The 13,504-nt window shown below is 42.1% G+C and overlaps 1 protein-coding gene across 1 annotated transcript in view; it reads right to left on the minus strand.

Annotated features, from left to right (window-relative positions):
* Positions 1-13,504, minus strand: part of WDR90 (WD repeat domain 90) — a 49,476-nt gene that overhangs the window by 15,538 nt on the left and 20,434 nt on the right. Inside the window, exons 20-32 of the mRNA XM_039349803.1 lie at positions 12,548-12,687; positions 10,779-10,909; positions 9,817-9,947; positions 8,383-8,544; positions 7,627-7,755; positions 6,749-6,882; positions 6,616-6,653; positions 5,361-5,492; positions 4,350-4,532; positions 3,489-3,589; positions 2,460-2,559; positions 1,475-1,596; positions 373-532 (exon numbers count right to left, since the gene is read on the minus strand). Of these exons, the coding sequence (XP_039205737.1) occupies positions 373-532; positions 1,475-1,596; positions 2,460-2,559; positions 3,489-3,589; positions 4,350-4,532; positions 5,361-5,492; positions 6,616-6,653; positions 6,749-6,882; positions 7,627-7,755; positions 8,383-8,544; positions 9,817-9,947; positions 10,779-10,909; positions 12,548-12,687 (1,663 nt within the window). The remainder of the gene's footprint in view (positions 1-372; positions 533-1,474; positions 1,597-2,459; positions 2,560-3,488; positions 3,590-4,349; positions 4,533-5,360; positions 5,493-6,615; positions 6,654-6,748; positions 6,883-7,626; positions 7,756-8,382; positions 8,545-9,816; positions 9,948-10,778; positions 10,910-12,547; positions 12,688-13,504) is intronic.

Here is a 13,504-nt window from a genome sequence, read left to right on the forward strand (position 1 = left end):
AGATGAACTGAAGAAGCTTCTTGGATGAGAAGCGAAACAATTTCAAGGGGAAAAAAAAAGTTCAGTTGCCTTTTGAAAAGCACCTTTCGATTTAAGATGTGTGGACTTCAACTCCTAGAATCCCCCGGCCTGCTATGAAGCCCACACATCTTAAAGGTAAATGCTGCATATTTAAAGGCCTCGCTCCCACTTTTTGGAAAAATGCAGAGCTAAATTAAATACCTAGCCCTCAGTTAGGATGCCATAGCAAATGGCACTGCTCGGTGCAAATTAAGGCAGTCAAAATGTACACATCCGTCATAATTGGTCAAAAGCTTCCACTCATCCGGGTGGAATACCTGATGCCTTCTCATCTCCCTTGGCTATACCAACCTAGAGTGACAAGGAAGCGGTCGTCTTGAGAATACGCCATGGCTTGTACTTGGTTTTCATGATGAAAGAGAACTTTTTCACAAGTCCTATTTTGTATATTCCAGATGCAAATTTGGCAGCGCAGGTCTCCTCCACCATGGCCAGATGCAGATGCAAGAACCTAGAAGAATAGCCCATGTCATCAGGGAGATCTCAGTAAAGAATAAGGAGATTAACTGTTTAACAAACAGGAAAATACAATTAGGCTAAAAAAATAAATAAAGCTGCAACTCAAAGCCAGAGAGACAGGCAAAGAGACAATGAGTTTTTAATGCTGCTCAAAACCACAGTCAGACAAAGGACTGTGATGTCCATGTGTCTCATGATTAAGAAACCCACAGGCAATTTCCACCAGGGCTAAAAATATGTTAAGATACAGCTCTTGTTTTAAAAGAGATGGTGTATATTGGTTAAGAGCATAAGCTTCAAGACAAGAGAAGAATCACCAGAGTACATCTCAACTTTAGGGAGAACTCAGAATAAATTGCTTTGTCCCACTCGTACTATATATATATATAATATTAAATAGGCTTGCTGTGTGGGCTTTTGCAAAAAAAAAAAAAAAAAACCAACAACTGCCCACTTACATGAAAAGCACTTTAAATATTTATAAAATATGTATGCTTATTTGCATGTGAGAAATTTCTGATCACACAAACACACACGTCAAATGATCACATTTTGGAAACTTGGCAACTAGCTCACATTTATGGACCACGATTTTTTTTACTGGGTTTTTGCCCGTTTCCAGTATTTATTTCCAGTTCCTGGAAGAAAAAAAAATGCCCACTGGGAAAATGGACTTGTTTAATGACCGCAGCATTCGCTTAACGGCCCCAGTGTTTGCTTAAAGTCGGCCACAAAGCAGTTCATAAAATTAGGCACGGTCACCCAGTGACCCCACTGGATGATCGCCATAACTCGGGACCATAAATTCTGGGTTCAATTATGGTCTTTAAGCCCAGGACTTTGAATGTCAATAAATGCCCATTTGGTCCTATCCAACCAACATCTTTGTGATTCTGGTCAGCTTATCTGCAGGGAAATGGCGGGATGGTCATACCTGGGCATGGTGACTGAGAGCTAAAGTTGAAATCTCTTCCGGGTGCCCCAGCCAGTGCTGCTGGGATCCCGAGTGCAGGTCTTCCACAATCAGCACACAACCACAGCTATAGGCGAAGAAACCTGGCAGTGGGGAAAAAAAATTACCCATATCATCTAACACCCTAACCCAGTGATGGCGAACCTTTTAGAGACCGAGTCCCCAAACTACAACCCCAAATCCACTTATATATCGCCAGGTGCTGGGTGGGCATGGTCTGCTGAGTGAGTGTGGCCCACTGGATGGGCGTGGCTAAGGTGGTCATGGCAGATGGATGGGCATGGCCAGGGTGGGCGTGGCCAGCTCGATGTTGCTCCTGGGGAGGGATGCCAGTGGGGGCCGGGCAGGGTTGGGGAAGATCCAGGGGGTCTCCGGCAGGTGGGGTGGTGGGCAGGAGACGGGTTTCAAGTGCTCAATTAGGGAAGGCGAGGCAGGGCGGGGGTACCACTGTCGCAGGGCATGGCGAGACAGGGGCCGGGGCGGCTGTTGCCTGACACCATCGGCCCCCGCACACAGAGGCTAGCAAGCGCATGGGTGCTGGGATTCATCCAGCCACGTGGGACCTCGGCGAGTTAGCGGGCGGCTGGTTGATGAGGATGGTTGCCATCTCTGGGGCATGGTGCGCGTGCCCATAGAGAGGGTTCTGAGTGCCACCTCTGGCACACGTGCCATACGCCCGCCACCACTGCCCTAACCCCTCCCCTTCCCCCGGAGATGTACACGTCCCCCAGATTGCAACACACCGCTAGGCTTGAGGATATTCTGCAAAGTCAATACTGCAGGCCAAAGAGAATATTCAAACTAAATTTGAAAGGGCCGTCACAGTAGATTTGAAAAAAGAGGGATTTAGGAAGCCTTCCAAAAGTGCCCAAACGTTGCCATTGTTCCACCGGGGGTCTGGAAAAGAAAGATGATGGATTGGGGTTTTTTTATTTCACGGCTGTACCTGTGTCAGGGTTCCACACCATGTTCCCCCGGGCGTTTCCATTGTAGCCAATCACAGCTTTCAACTTCAGGCGTTCGTTAGCAGTTGGAGAAGAAAATACCTTAAAAGCCAAACACGAGCCCAGTATAAATTGATACGCTTAGCCTAACATTTCTGTTGCTGAGGACACATTTGTTAAGTGAGTTGGGCTCCATTTTACGAGCTTTCTTGCCACAGTTGCTTAAGTGAATCGTTGCAGATGTTAAGTTAGTAATAATAATAAATCTTTATTGATTAGCCCTTGGGCCATATCAAAGTGCAAAGTTCCAGCAACAAATCATTACCAAAGTTTGATAAAAGCAATTTAAAATGAAATTTGACAAAATACAGTTGAAAATGGAATTAGAGTAAAATACGACCTAAAATGAAATTGGAATAAAATACAGTCTAAAATGAAATTAAAACAGAGTACAGTAATTTAAAATATAGATAAAATATGATAAAATTATATCTTGGAGTCACCCTTGCAATCTACCCCAATTAGTCCCACATATGCAGATCTCAACCGAACCATTTTGTTTAAATACTGTGCTGCATTAAATGTTATTTTCAAGTTCTGGCTGCACATCATCATCATCATCGTCATCGTCATCATCATAAAGTTGGAAGGGATCTTGGAGGTCAACAAGTCCAACCCCCTGCTCAGGCAGGTAACCCTATACCGTTTCGGACAAATGGCTTGGAAACCTCTCAATTTCCCCTTAGCATGGCTGGCTCAGGAATGCTGGGAGTTGAAGTCCACGAGTCATAAAAGAGCCAAGGTTGTCTACCCCTGAGCTAAATCATTGAGAAACACTTCTGTCTACACTCAGATAGACTGGGTTAACCACACTAAATCATGATTTGCTTGGCTTTACCTTACAATACTTTAAGATTTGTAAACCAGGACTGATGGCTCAGCACATCAACCCAGCAAATTAGTTTTATACAATAAATCAGCACTGAACAACTGACAACCATTTCTCCCCAGACTATCCAGCTAAGTCTCACCTTGGAAGGTGCTGAAGATTTGAAACGGGGTATGAAGTGCCGGTAACAGTCTGGGGGGACGATATTATGGGGTACAGACCCTTTCGTTTCCTTTCCTTCGTCTAGCACATGAGAAAAAGCAAACACGTTGTGTTAAATTTTAATATTCTAGCTCTAAAAAGATCCAAAGAGATCATTAGTCTCTTGGGATAGAACATACCGTAACTTTGAATCTTATTTTATTATTCATACTGTGCTAACTTCTGCCACGGATATTTGTGAAGTGCCTAAATTTTAATACCTGCAATTTATAAAATAGTGTGTTCAAGTGTTTAAAAGCAGTTAATTATATATTAAAAATCTGAACCCAATTCCATGATATTAGTAGATTCCCTGTTCATTCAGGTCATGGTTTATCTTTCTATAATTTTTCTCCTTTTTTCGTTTGTCTTTTTTTCAAACTGCCTAATAAAAATAAAAGTTGGCATTGTTCTCACAACAAACTTTTCATACATTGTTTCCATTTAGTTATTTGTGAAGGCAGGTTCATACCTTCCTTCCAGATTATTATTATTATTGTTCTTGTTAGCACAGTCAGCCAGATGTTCAGACTGGATTTGGCACTTTTATCCACCTATTCAGTCTGTCCCAAGGACCTGGGATTGATAGATCTAGCTGTTTGATGATGTTAAAGGTCACAGGATGTAAGCTGTTCTGAGTAAGGCTGCCTTTTGCAATTGACCGATGGTGATTTTGTCAATGCTGATGGTGTTCAAGCTTATTATTACCATCAAATTTGCTGCTTATCTCACGGTTCAAGGCAACTCTGAGATTATTCACAATGTGGAATCTTTTAAAAGCACCAGGATACAGTCAACTTACCACCTCCTGCAGGACTGTGAGGGCTTGAAGAAAGTGGAGTGATGTCAGGTTTCACAGGCAGAGGCTCTTCATGTTGGACAACATCATTCAGCACAAGAACTGAGTGGTCAGTAGTCCCATTAACAGCTTCCCCATTCTTTCCTTTCAAACATGCTTCTTCTTCTTCAGAGTCAGACCAAGTGTCTGGAAGAGAGAAAGGAGAGGAAGATGATAGGGAGGAAGCAAGTGGCTCCATGTGCTTTTAGAACAATCGGAAGACGTGGAGAGACTTGGCTCGTAGAACCCGCCAAGAGTCAGACAGGACTGAATGGGTCAATTTTTTCATTTTCAACCTCAGGAGTTTTAAGATGGATGGATTTTTAACTCCCAGAATTCCCCAGCCACCATGAGGAGTTGAAGCCCACCTATTTTAAAATTCCTGAGATTGAGAGACATTGTTTTAGAAGAGGAACAAAAAAGTGGAACCCACTCAGGAGTTGCCTAATTTATATATCTTCTCACAGCAGAGACAATCTTCAAGAGTGTTTGGTTGCTGTCTTGGAAAAGAAATTCTGGACAAGGAAGAATATTCCCTCTCTCCAGATGTTGTGGTAGATATATACTGGCATATCCCATAAACAAAAAATGTATTGCCAAATTCTCATAGACATCTTCTGAGAATTACACCCAGGTCAGAATCCCTGTTTCATGCAGAAGGGGAGTGAGCTTGGAGACCAAGACAGAAAACTGTCCAAAAGAAAGGAGAAATATTCATTTATTTACCATAGTTTATTTATTCGGATGTATTAAACCCCCCCCCCCAACTCCAGTGGACCAATTATCTCCTCTCTCCTTCCCAGCTCTCTTATGGGATGACAGATATCATCTTTAATGGAAAGGCAAGACCCATCGTGTTTTGATCAAATGTCTCTGGAAAGGCAGGTGATAGACAGCCATGAGGAGCATTAAGTCTGTAAAATTGCATAGGGAAGGCCTGATCAGTTCCTATGGTGCTGAATTCTCTTTGCTCACCCTGCTCAACCAGTCGGTGGAGAGCACTGAGATCCAGACATGGAGGAGACACCACAGTAGGCAAAGGAACCAGCTGGCGGGGGGCATCACTGGATCCAGGAGGTGAGATTTCTACCTTCTCCGAATTAGCTTCTGTGAAGAAACAAGAGGCAACACTGGAGGATAGTTTAAGGTTAAGATTTCCAGGTCCAGACGTTCACTCTGATTCTGTGTAACCAGATGACCTCGGGCCAACCATCCATTCTTAGCCAAAGCCAGCTTTATAATCTTGTTGCCAAGGTCACATCCAGAACAAGGGAAGAGGTGGAGATATATTCCCAACACCTTTGACACACAGTTTTCTTCGGATCCAATATCATCTATCTCTCTGGGTGGATTTCCAGGAGAGAAGGTGTGCATTCCAGAGCAGCCAATAGCATAGATCTGGGGTGTCCAACTTGGCAACTTTTAAGACCATGCTGGCTAGGGAATTCTGGGAGTTAAAGTTGCCAAGGTTGGGCACCTCTGATATAGGCAGTTTAGTTGGCAGGAAGAGAGTTAAGATGGCTTCTCCCAAATAGTTCCCAGAGTTATGTGTTAATGGTGCAAGTAATCTGCTTTACTTTGGCCAGATTTCTGTCTACGGGTGAAAAACAATAAAAGGACCTAGAAGAAACTCAACGTGTCTTTCCAACTCACTCTCTACCAATGTGGGCCCCTACATTCCATTGGTAAATAGCAACTGCTTAGACAACCAGGCAAGGACTTGACCCAGAACTCTACCTCATCTTGCTGATCTAAGAGAGGGAAGAAGCAGCCTACAGGACGAGTGAGAAAGGTGGCACATAAAAAAGTGGCAGGGTTTTCATCAAGCAGTCTCAGCCATCATCTGTTTGATGCCCATTTCATCAAGCAGTCTCAGCCATCATCTGTTTGATGCCCACCTCCAGATATCCCTGCAGACCAAGGTTGTATCTCCATCTACCACAAACTAAAAAGGGTCTAGGACAGAGGTCTTCAAACTTGGCTCTTTTATGACTTGTGGACTCACAATTGGGGCTCAATTGTGGTCATAGGTTGAGGACTACCTGCACTAGCCACGGTTCCGTCGAAATTAATTTAACTTTTGTATTTGATGTATTGCCCCGCAGAGTTTGTCCTGGCCGCAGCGAGTTGTCCCGTTCTGGAGTCACACATTTCAACCTCATGTTTTGTAGACTGGCTGTGGAAGAGGCAACACCAACTGCACTACTCAAAAAGCAAGATGCCAACTTACCAACTTGAGGAACCACTAAGGGCCCAGGGGAGTCGATCCTGCAGTGGGAACACAAGAGTCCAAAATAAGACAATGAGATTGAGGTAGGTTCAGAAAGGAAACATCCGTAAGATTTAAATGAGGAAATACTTACTCATCCTTGAAGGGCTCCTCAGCAAAGACCCCTAGGAAATCCCAGAGGAAGATGGCATCTCCCACACTGAGGACCTGCTTCTGGTCAGGAGTGAACCTCACCTGCTGTATTGGTTCAGAGTGTCCGATGAACACCTGGGAGAAAGAAAAGCAGAAGACCCAACTTTCTCCTTCAGAGCTTCGTTCCCACGGCTTGGGGTTATATTGATCCTAGGCAGGATTGATACTACAGGAGGGATCATGGTAGTCCTCGGACATTTGGGGAAGATTTCAGCTCAGAACCTTATCATGTTTGTTGTCTGTGGCTTTAAAGAGAAACTTGGACCATAGCTTCAGAACAGGATATTCATTGTAGCATGCGATCCGGCTGGATGGACATATATATATATATATTATGAAGTATGCTTTTTTGTTTTGGGGGCTAAGCAATTTTCATTTTACTTTTGATATGACTCATTCTACCCAATAAGCAAAGTAGATTTTTTAACTTAGATGCAAAGAACCCAGAGGCATTAATGAATAATTAGAAGAGCAGCAAATATTGATCCTAAAACATCAGACGTTTGGAGAATCCTGTACTGGGTAACTTATCCAATCCCTAGTTCTCTCTCTCTCTCTCTCTCTCTCTCTCTCTCTCTCTCTCTCTCTCTCTCTCTCTCTCTCTCCCTCCCTCCCCTCTCCCTCTCTCTCTCCCTCCCTCCCCTCTCCCTCTCCCTCTCGCACACACACACATGGACACTTTTTTTTATTAGTCCCATTCTAGTCCATTTCTGTTAATATATTTTAACTGAATGTTGTATTATTTTAATATGCCTATCAAGTGACCATCATTAATAATGAGGATGGAAGAGAAATCTAAGATCGCCCCAACTTACTTACCTGGCAGCTGACATCAAATCTCATTTCATAATCCCACACTTTGATAGTCCTGTCACCGGCTGTGAGAACATACCGGCCATCGGGACTCAGCGTTAAAGAAGAACAAGACTGTCTGTGAACTTGAGAGACCTGCAATCAATAGAGAGAATCACTAAGCTTGGATCCCCCCTGTACAGATCAGAGTTTCATCTCTTCTGGGGTCAGTCTTCAAAACCACCCATGCGAGCATCAATACAGGGAGTCCTTGACTTATGACAACTGAGCCCAAAATTTCTGTTGCCAAGCGGGACAATTAGGTGAATTTTGACCCGTTTTACGACCTTTCTCGCTACGGTTGTTAAATGAATCACTGCAGTTGTTAAGTTAGGAAAAGGATGGTTAAGTGAATCTGGCTTCCCCATTGACAGTGCTTGTCGGAAAGTCGCAAAAGGGGATCGCGTGACCCCGGGACACTGCGGCCGTCATAAATATGAGTCGGCGGCCAAGCGTCCGAATTTTGATCAGGTGACCATGGGGATGCTGCAATGGTTGCAAAGTGTGGAAAACGGTCGTAAATCCCTTTTTTCAGTGCTGTTGTAATTTCAAACGGCCCCTAAATGAACTATCAAGGACCACCTGTAGTTAACGATAATTTAGCCATTTTAGACTCGTAGAACATTTGAGATTTTCCTCACAAGACATGGGTAAACAGAAGAATATGGAAAGCGCAAGGAAGTCCCCCGTCTGAAAGGGAAACAAAAATTGTGGGTCTCCTACCACTCTGATTAAGCGTCCAGTCTTGGCATCCAGCACCAGGACCTTCTGGGAAGACGTGGACACCAAGAGATGGCCGAGGGGAAACGGGGCGAAGCAAAGTCTCACTGCAGCATCCAGGGCCGTGCTGTCCAGATCCAATATGCTCACGTCGATTCTTAGTAGCTGGCGTGCATAGATAAGAGTCTATCAGCAAGCTCTGCTTACTTAAACTGGATTTATATTAGACTAGGAAGTGGGCAGAGAAGCTAGGGGTGACAAGCATTGGAAGTCAGAGGAAGAAAATGACACAATTATTGCTCAGGTTTATATTCCCTTTTTTCACCCTAGGAGCTCAAAGTACACAGCATGGCCTGTTCTGGTGGGTGTCAGATGCACCGTTTGTCAGTGATCTCTGACACGTACTCACAACACAGGTAGTTTTATATTTATGCTTAAAGATACTTTTATAGTTGTGCTTACACATGTGACTGCTGTGCACATAGGTGCATCTACATCTGTGGGTGTGGTTCTCTTTATGTGCATGTGTAAAGGGAGGGAAAAGATAGATAGATAGATAGATAGATAGATAGATAGATAGATAGATAGATATTAGAAAATAGATAGAGATAGACAGATTAAAAGAGATAGATAGATATAGATAGATTAAAAGATATAGATAGATAGATAGATATAGATTAAAAGATATATATATAGATAGATAGATAGATAGATAGATAGATATTAGAAAATAGATAGATAGAGATAGACAGATTAAAAGAGATAGATAGATATAGATTAAAAGATATAGATAGATAGATAGATAGATAGAAAGATAGATATAGATTAAAAGATAGATAGATAGATAGATAGATAGATAGATAGATAGATAGATAGATAGATAGAAAGATAGATAGATAGATAGATAGATAGATAGATAGATAGATAGATAGATAGATAGATAGACAGACAGACAGAGAGACAGGCTCAGACAGATTAAAAGATATAGGTTGAGATAGATGATAGATAGATAGATAGATAGATAGATAGATAGATAGATAGATAGATAGATAGATAGATGTAGACAGACAAACAGACAGATAAGGAAGATAGATAGATGATAGATATATAGAGATAGATTTGTAGATAGATAGATTTGTAGATAGACAGACAGACAGACAGAAGATGATATAAACTGGATGCAGTATTCCAGGTGTGGCCTTACTAAGGCTTTACAAAGCGGTACTAATACTTCACGTGATTTTGATTCTATGCTTCTTTTATACAACCAAGGATTGTATTAGCTTTTTTGGCTGCTGCCAATTTTTTTTTTACTTTTTTATTATTTTTTAAACACATTTATATAGCTGCCTAACTCACACCTAGTAACTCCAGAGCTTCACATTATATCGGCAAGAACTTTTACCCTCTTTTGAGATGCACGCGTGGGATAGTTACCTCATCCAGAGTGTGAGCGTCCATGAGGGTGACAATGTATTTGGAAGGGCCCACAAAGGCCAAAAGACGGCCTTCGCAACTGACAGACAATGCGTCAGGACCATGGTCAGCGTCCTGGGACACCACGTTAGCTGAAGGAGAGACAGACAGTCAAGTTCTGTTGTAAATCATGATGATCGTTAAGTCCAACTCCCACTATTTGCATAGCGGTCATTAAACAAAAGTCACAGTCGTTAAGCAAATCAATTTGAAGACCCCTGGTACAGGCAGTCCTCAATTTACAACAGTTCATTTAGTGACAGTTCGAAGTCACATCACTGAAAAAAAAAGTGACTTATGAGCATTTTTCACACTTAAAACCATTACAGCCTCCGCAGGGTCACGTGATCAAAATTCAGACGCTTGGCAGCTGACTCATATTTACGACGGTTGCGGTGTCCCGGGGGGGGCACGTGATCCCCTTTTGCGACCTTCTGACAAGCAAAGTCAATGGGGGAACCCAGATTCACTTAACAACCGGGTGACTAATTTAACAAGTGCAGTGATTCACTTAACAACGGTGGCAATAAAGGCCGCAAAACGGGGCAAAACTCACTCAACCAGTGTTTCACTTAACAACAGAAATTTTGGGCTCAATTGTGGTCGTACGTCGAGGACTACCTGTATTCCCGTGGGTGTTTTTTGCTGGAAACTGTCCCAAAACACCACAAATCGCTGCCACGAGACCACACAGAACACTGGAGCTAGCCATAAACTTGAGCTGGTGGCCAAATGCCCGATATGTGGTCAGGTGAGTGTGTAGGTGTGTACAACTATTGGAACTACCAGAACTTAAGTGGCTTTTTGGGGGGTGGGAGGTCCATTGAAACTTTGAACTGTCGCTGAATGACTGGTTGTAAATGGAGGACCACCTATAGTAAAGTCCCTCCTTAGAGGACATAGACGTAGAGTAGAACACTTACCTAACACTCGGACCGTGTGACTTTTCTGGACGGCACAGTTGTAAAGGCTCAGCGTCCCCTGGGTGCAGGAACTGTACATGAAATTGCCATCTGGAGAGAAGGTCAGACCAGTGATCAGACCCCGGTGCTGCCTGTCCAATAATTGCCCCCAAACAAAGAGGCAAAATGAGGAATGAACACCAAGAAGGAAACCAGTGGATGACAAAAACAAGGGCCGCTCTATCCCGCAAGCGCAAGACATTTTCTCTCTCTTCAGCTTAAGCCCATAACAATCCTGTAGTTATTGGCCAGAGAGCAACTGCTTCAAACTATTTAGTCCAGCGAGATTTGAATCAGCATTTCCTCCCCCCCATCCAAGTCTATTATATCTTTTTAATGTAGTTTTGCACAATAGTATATTTTTAGAGTTTACTTTTGCGCTGTAGTATATTTTGAATTTACTTTTGCACTATACTATATTTTGAATTTACTTTTGCACTATACTATATTTTGAATTTACTTTTGCGCTATAGTATATTTGTTTACTTTTGCACTATACATTTTTAGTTTACTTTTACACTATAGCAGCGGTTCTCAACCTGTGGGTCGGGACCCCATTTGGGGTCGAACGATCATTTCACGGGGGTCACCAAACAACGCAGTCCGCCATTTTTTCCCCCTTTTCCTTAGCTGTGCTACTCCCTTTTATTCTATTGGCTTTTGAAAGCCAATAGAATAGACTCTCTTGAATAGAGTCTAATTCTATTGGATTTCAAAAGCCAATAGGAATTGTCCAGGCTGTCTCTGCCCTGCTGAGCCCGCCAAAAGTCCCATTCTGCAAACGGTGCTGCACCAGTTGAGTAGTCCTCGACTTACGACCGGTTGGGGGGGGGGTCGCGGCATTAAAAAGGTTGAGAACCACTGCGCTATAGTGTATTTTAACTTAATTTTTGCTTACTTTTGCACTGTAGTATACTTTTCAGTTTACTTTTGCACTATAGTATATTTTTAGAGTTTACTTTTGCACTATATTTTTTAGAGTTGTGTGAAGCATATTGAGTCATTTGTTGTAAAAAAGGGAGCATCTGCCATTGGAAAGGCAATAAAAATGTGTCTCTTTCTCCAGGCACTCGGGCCAGGATGAGTAACGTTCTCCCCACTGGTGACATATTATATAGTTTAATTTTAATCACTATATAATTATTTTAGTTTGCTCTAGTGGTATGTGCTATTTTTCTTTTCTCTTTTTGTATAATGATTTGGGTGCTGCCCAGAGTCTTGTTATGTGAGCGGAGTGGCCAGGTTGAATGTTTTATATAGAAAGATAAATCAGAAGCAGAAATGTGATACAGGTAGTCCTCGTTTAGAGACTGTTCAAGTTATGACAGTGATAAAGAAGTAACTTTACAACCACTTCTCACATTTACAACCTTCATAGGTCGGTAAACAAAGGAACGCTAAAATAAGATTCTGAGCACTGTTGCAGTTTCACTTAGCAACTGCTTTGCTTAATGACCAAATTGTCAGTTCCAGTTGTGGTCGCTAATGATGACCTGTACTTAACATTCAACGTATCACCCCAAACACTGCTAAGCGAATGAATCATTCTAAATCAGTACATTTGTTTTGTTGTTGTTTTTTACTGCATTACAGGCTAATAATGAGCATATTTATTTCATATTTATTTTTTCCTGCAAAGGAACATTCCCTTTCAAATCACTCTCCCCCCTCCTCTTGTAATGCATGCAAAACATTCAAAATATAACTCTGAAATTACGCAAAGACTTTACTTGTGCTCTTCAAGTAGCCTTGAGGCCGCCAAGCTGATGGTCCTGACCACGCCGGTGTCGAAGCCGCAAGCAAAAATAGGCTGGAAGGGGTGAAAAGCCACAGCGCACGGGATTTCATCTGAGGCCGTGAATTCATAAAGCTGTAAAGGGATAGAGTGGTATCCAGGTGAGACAGAAGGAGGGAGCAGAAGGAAATGGTCCAAGGGTTAAGTCTTACATCTCACAAATAAGGAACTTTTTAATATTTCCATTCAAGAAAGGGAACAAGCAATAAGAAACCATCAAATCTTCCTGACTTCCATTGTTGCAGAAGAATGTCTGGCACCAAAAAAAAAAAAGAAGCAACAGTGAGCGATGTTGAAATGTAAGAAATATTTAGCACATTCCTTAAACAGATTTAACATAGCCTGAAATCTCCCAAAAAGTCCAAACGTTAACCTTAAAAGCCAGAAAATGTTGGCCCTGCCTGTTTTGTGTAATTCAGTCTTGACCACTTTGTCTTACAGCTCTGCCTAAGGTGTGCCTCGCTTCTTAACCTCAAGGAGGTGGCCCATCTTTGATTTAATACAGTGAAAGCATCAGTGGCAAGAAAACAATTAAAGAACAGAAAATAGAGATGATCAACCAATTAAAAAAAATTGTAGCTGATCATCTGCTGTTATTGCATGAAATAGTGATGAAAACAAAAGAAGCTACTTGTGGATAAGATAGGTTGCTTTTGGTTGTGGAGAAGTATGGTTTAACAGACCTTAACATTTTATTATGGGTTTATCGTTGTTCTTGTTACATCTAAAACAAAATTTAAAAACTGTAAACTGCTTTACCCATCCCAACATATCCTGTTAAGTTGAAGCTTTGGTTCTTTTGCCCCAAATTAAGAACAAGAACTATGAAAAGTCTTGTGACTTCCTAAAAACTGGCACTTTCTTTGCACAAGTTTCTCATTTATCATATTCA

The sequence above is a fragment of the Crotalus tigris genome, unplaced genomic scaffold, assembly GCF_016545835.1.
Source record: "Crotalus tigris isolate CLP2741 ecotype Arizona unplaced genomic scaffold, ASM1654583v1 scf7180000018301.7375997, whole genome shotgun sequence".
NCBI classification, from domain to species: Eukaryota; Metazoa; Chordata; class Lepidosauria; order Squamata; family Viperidae; genus Crotalus; species Crotalus tigris.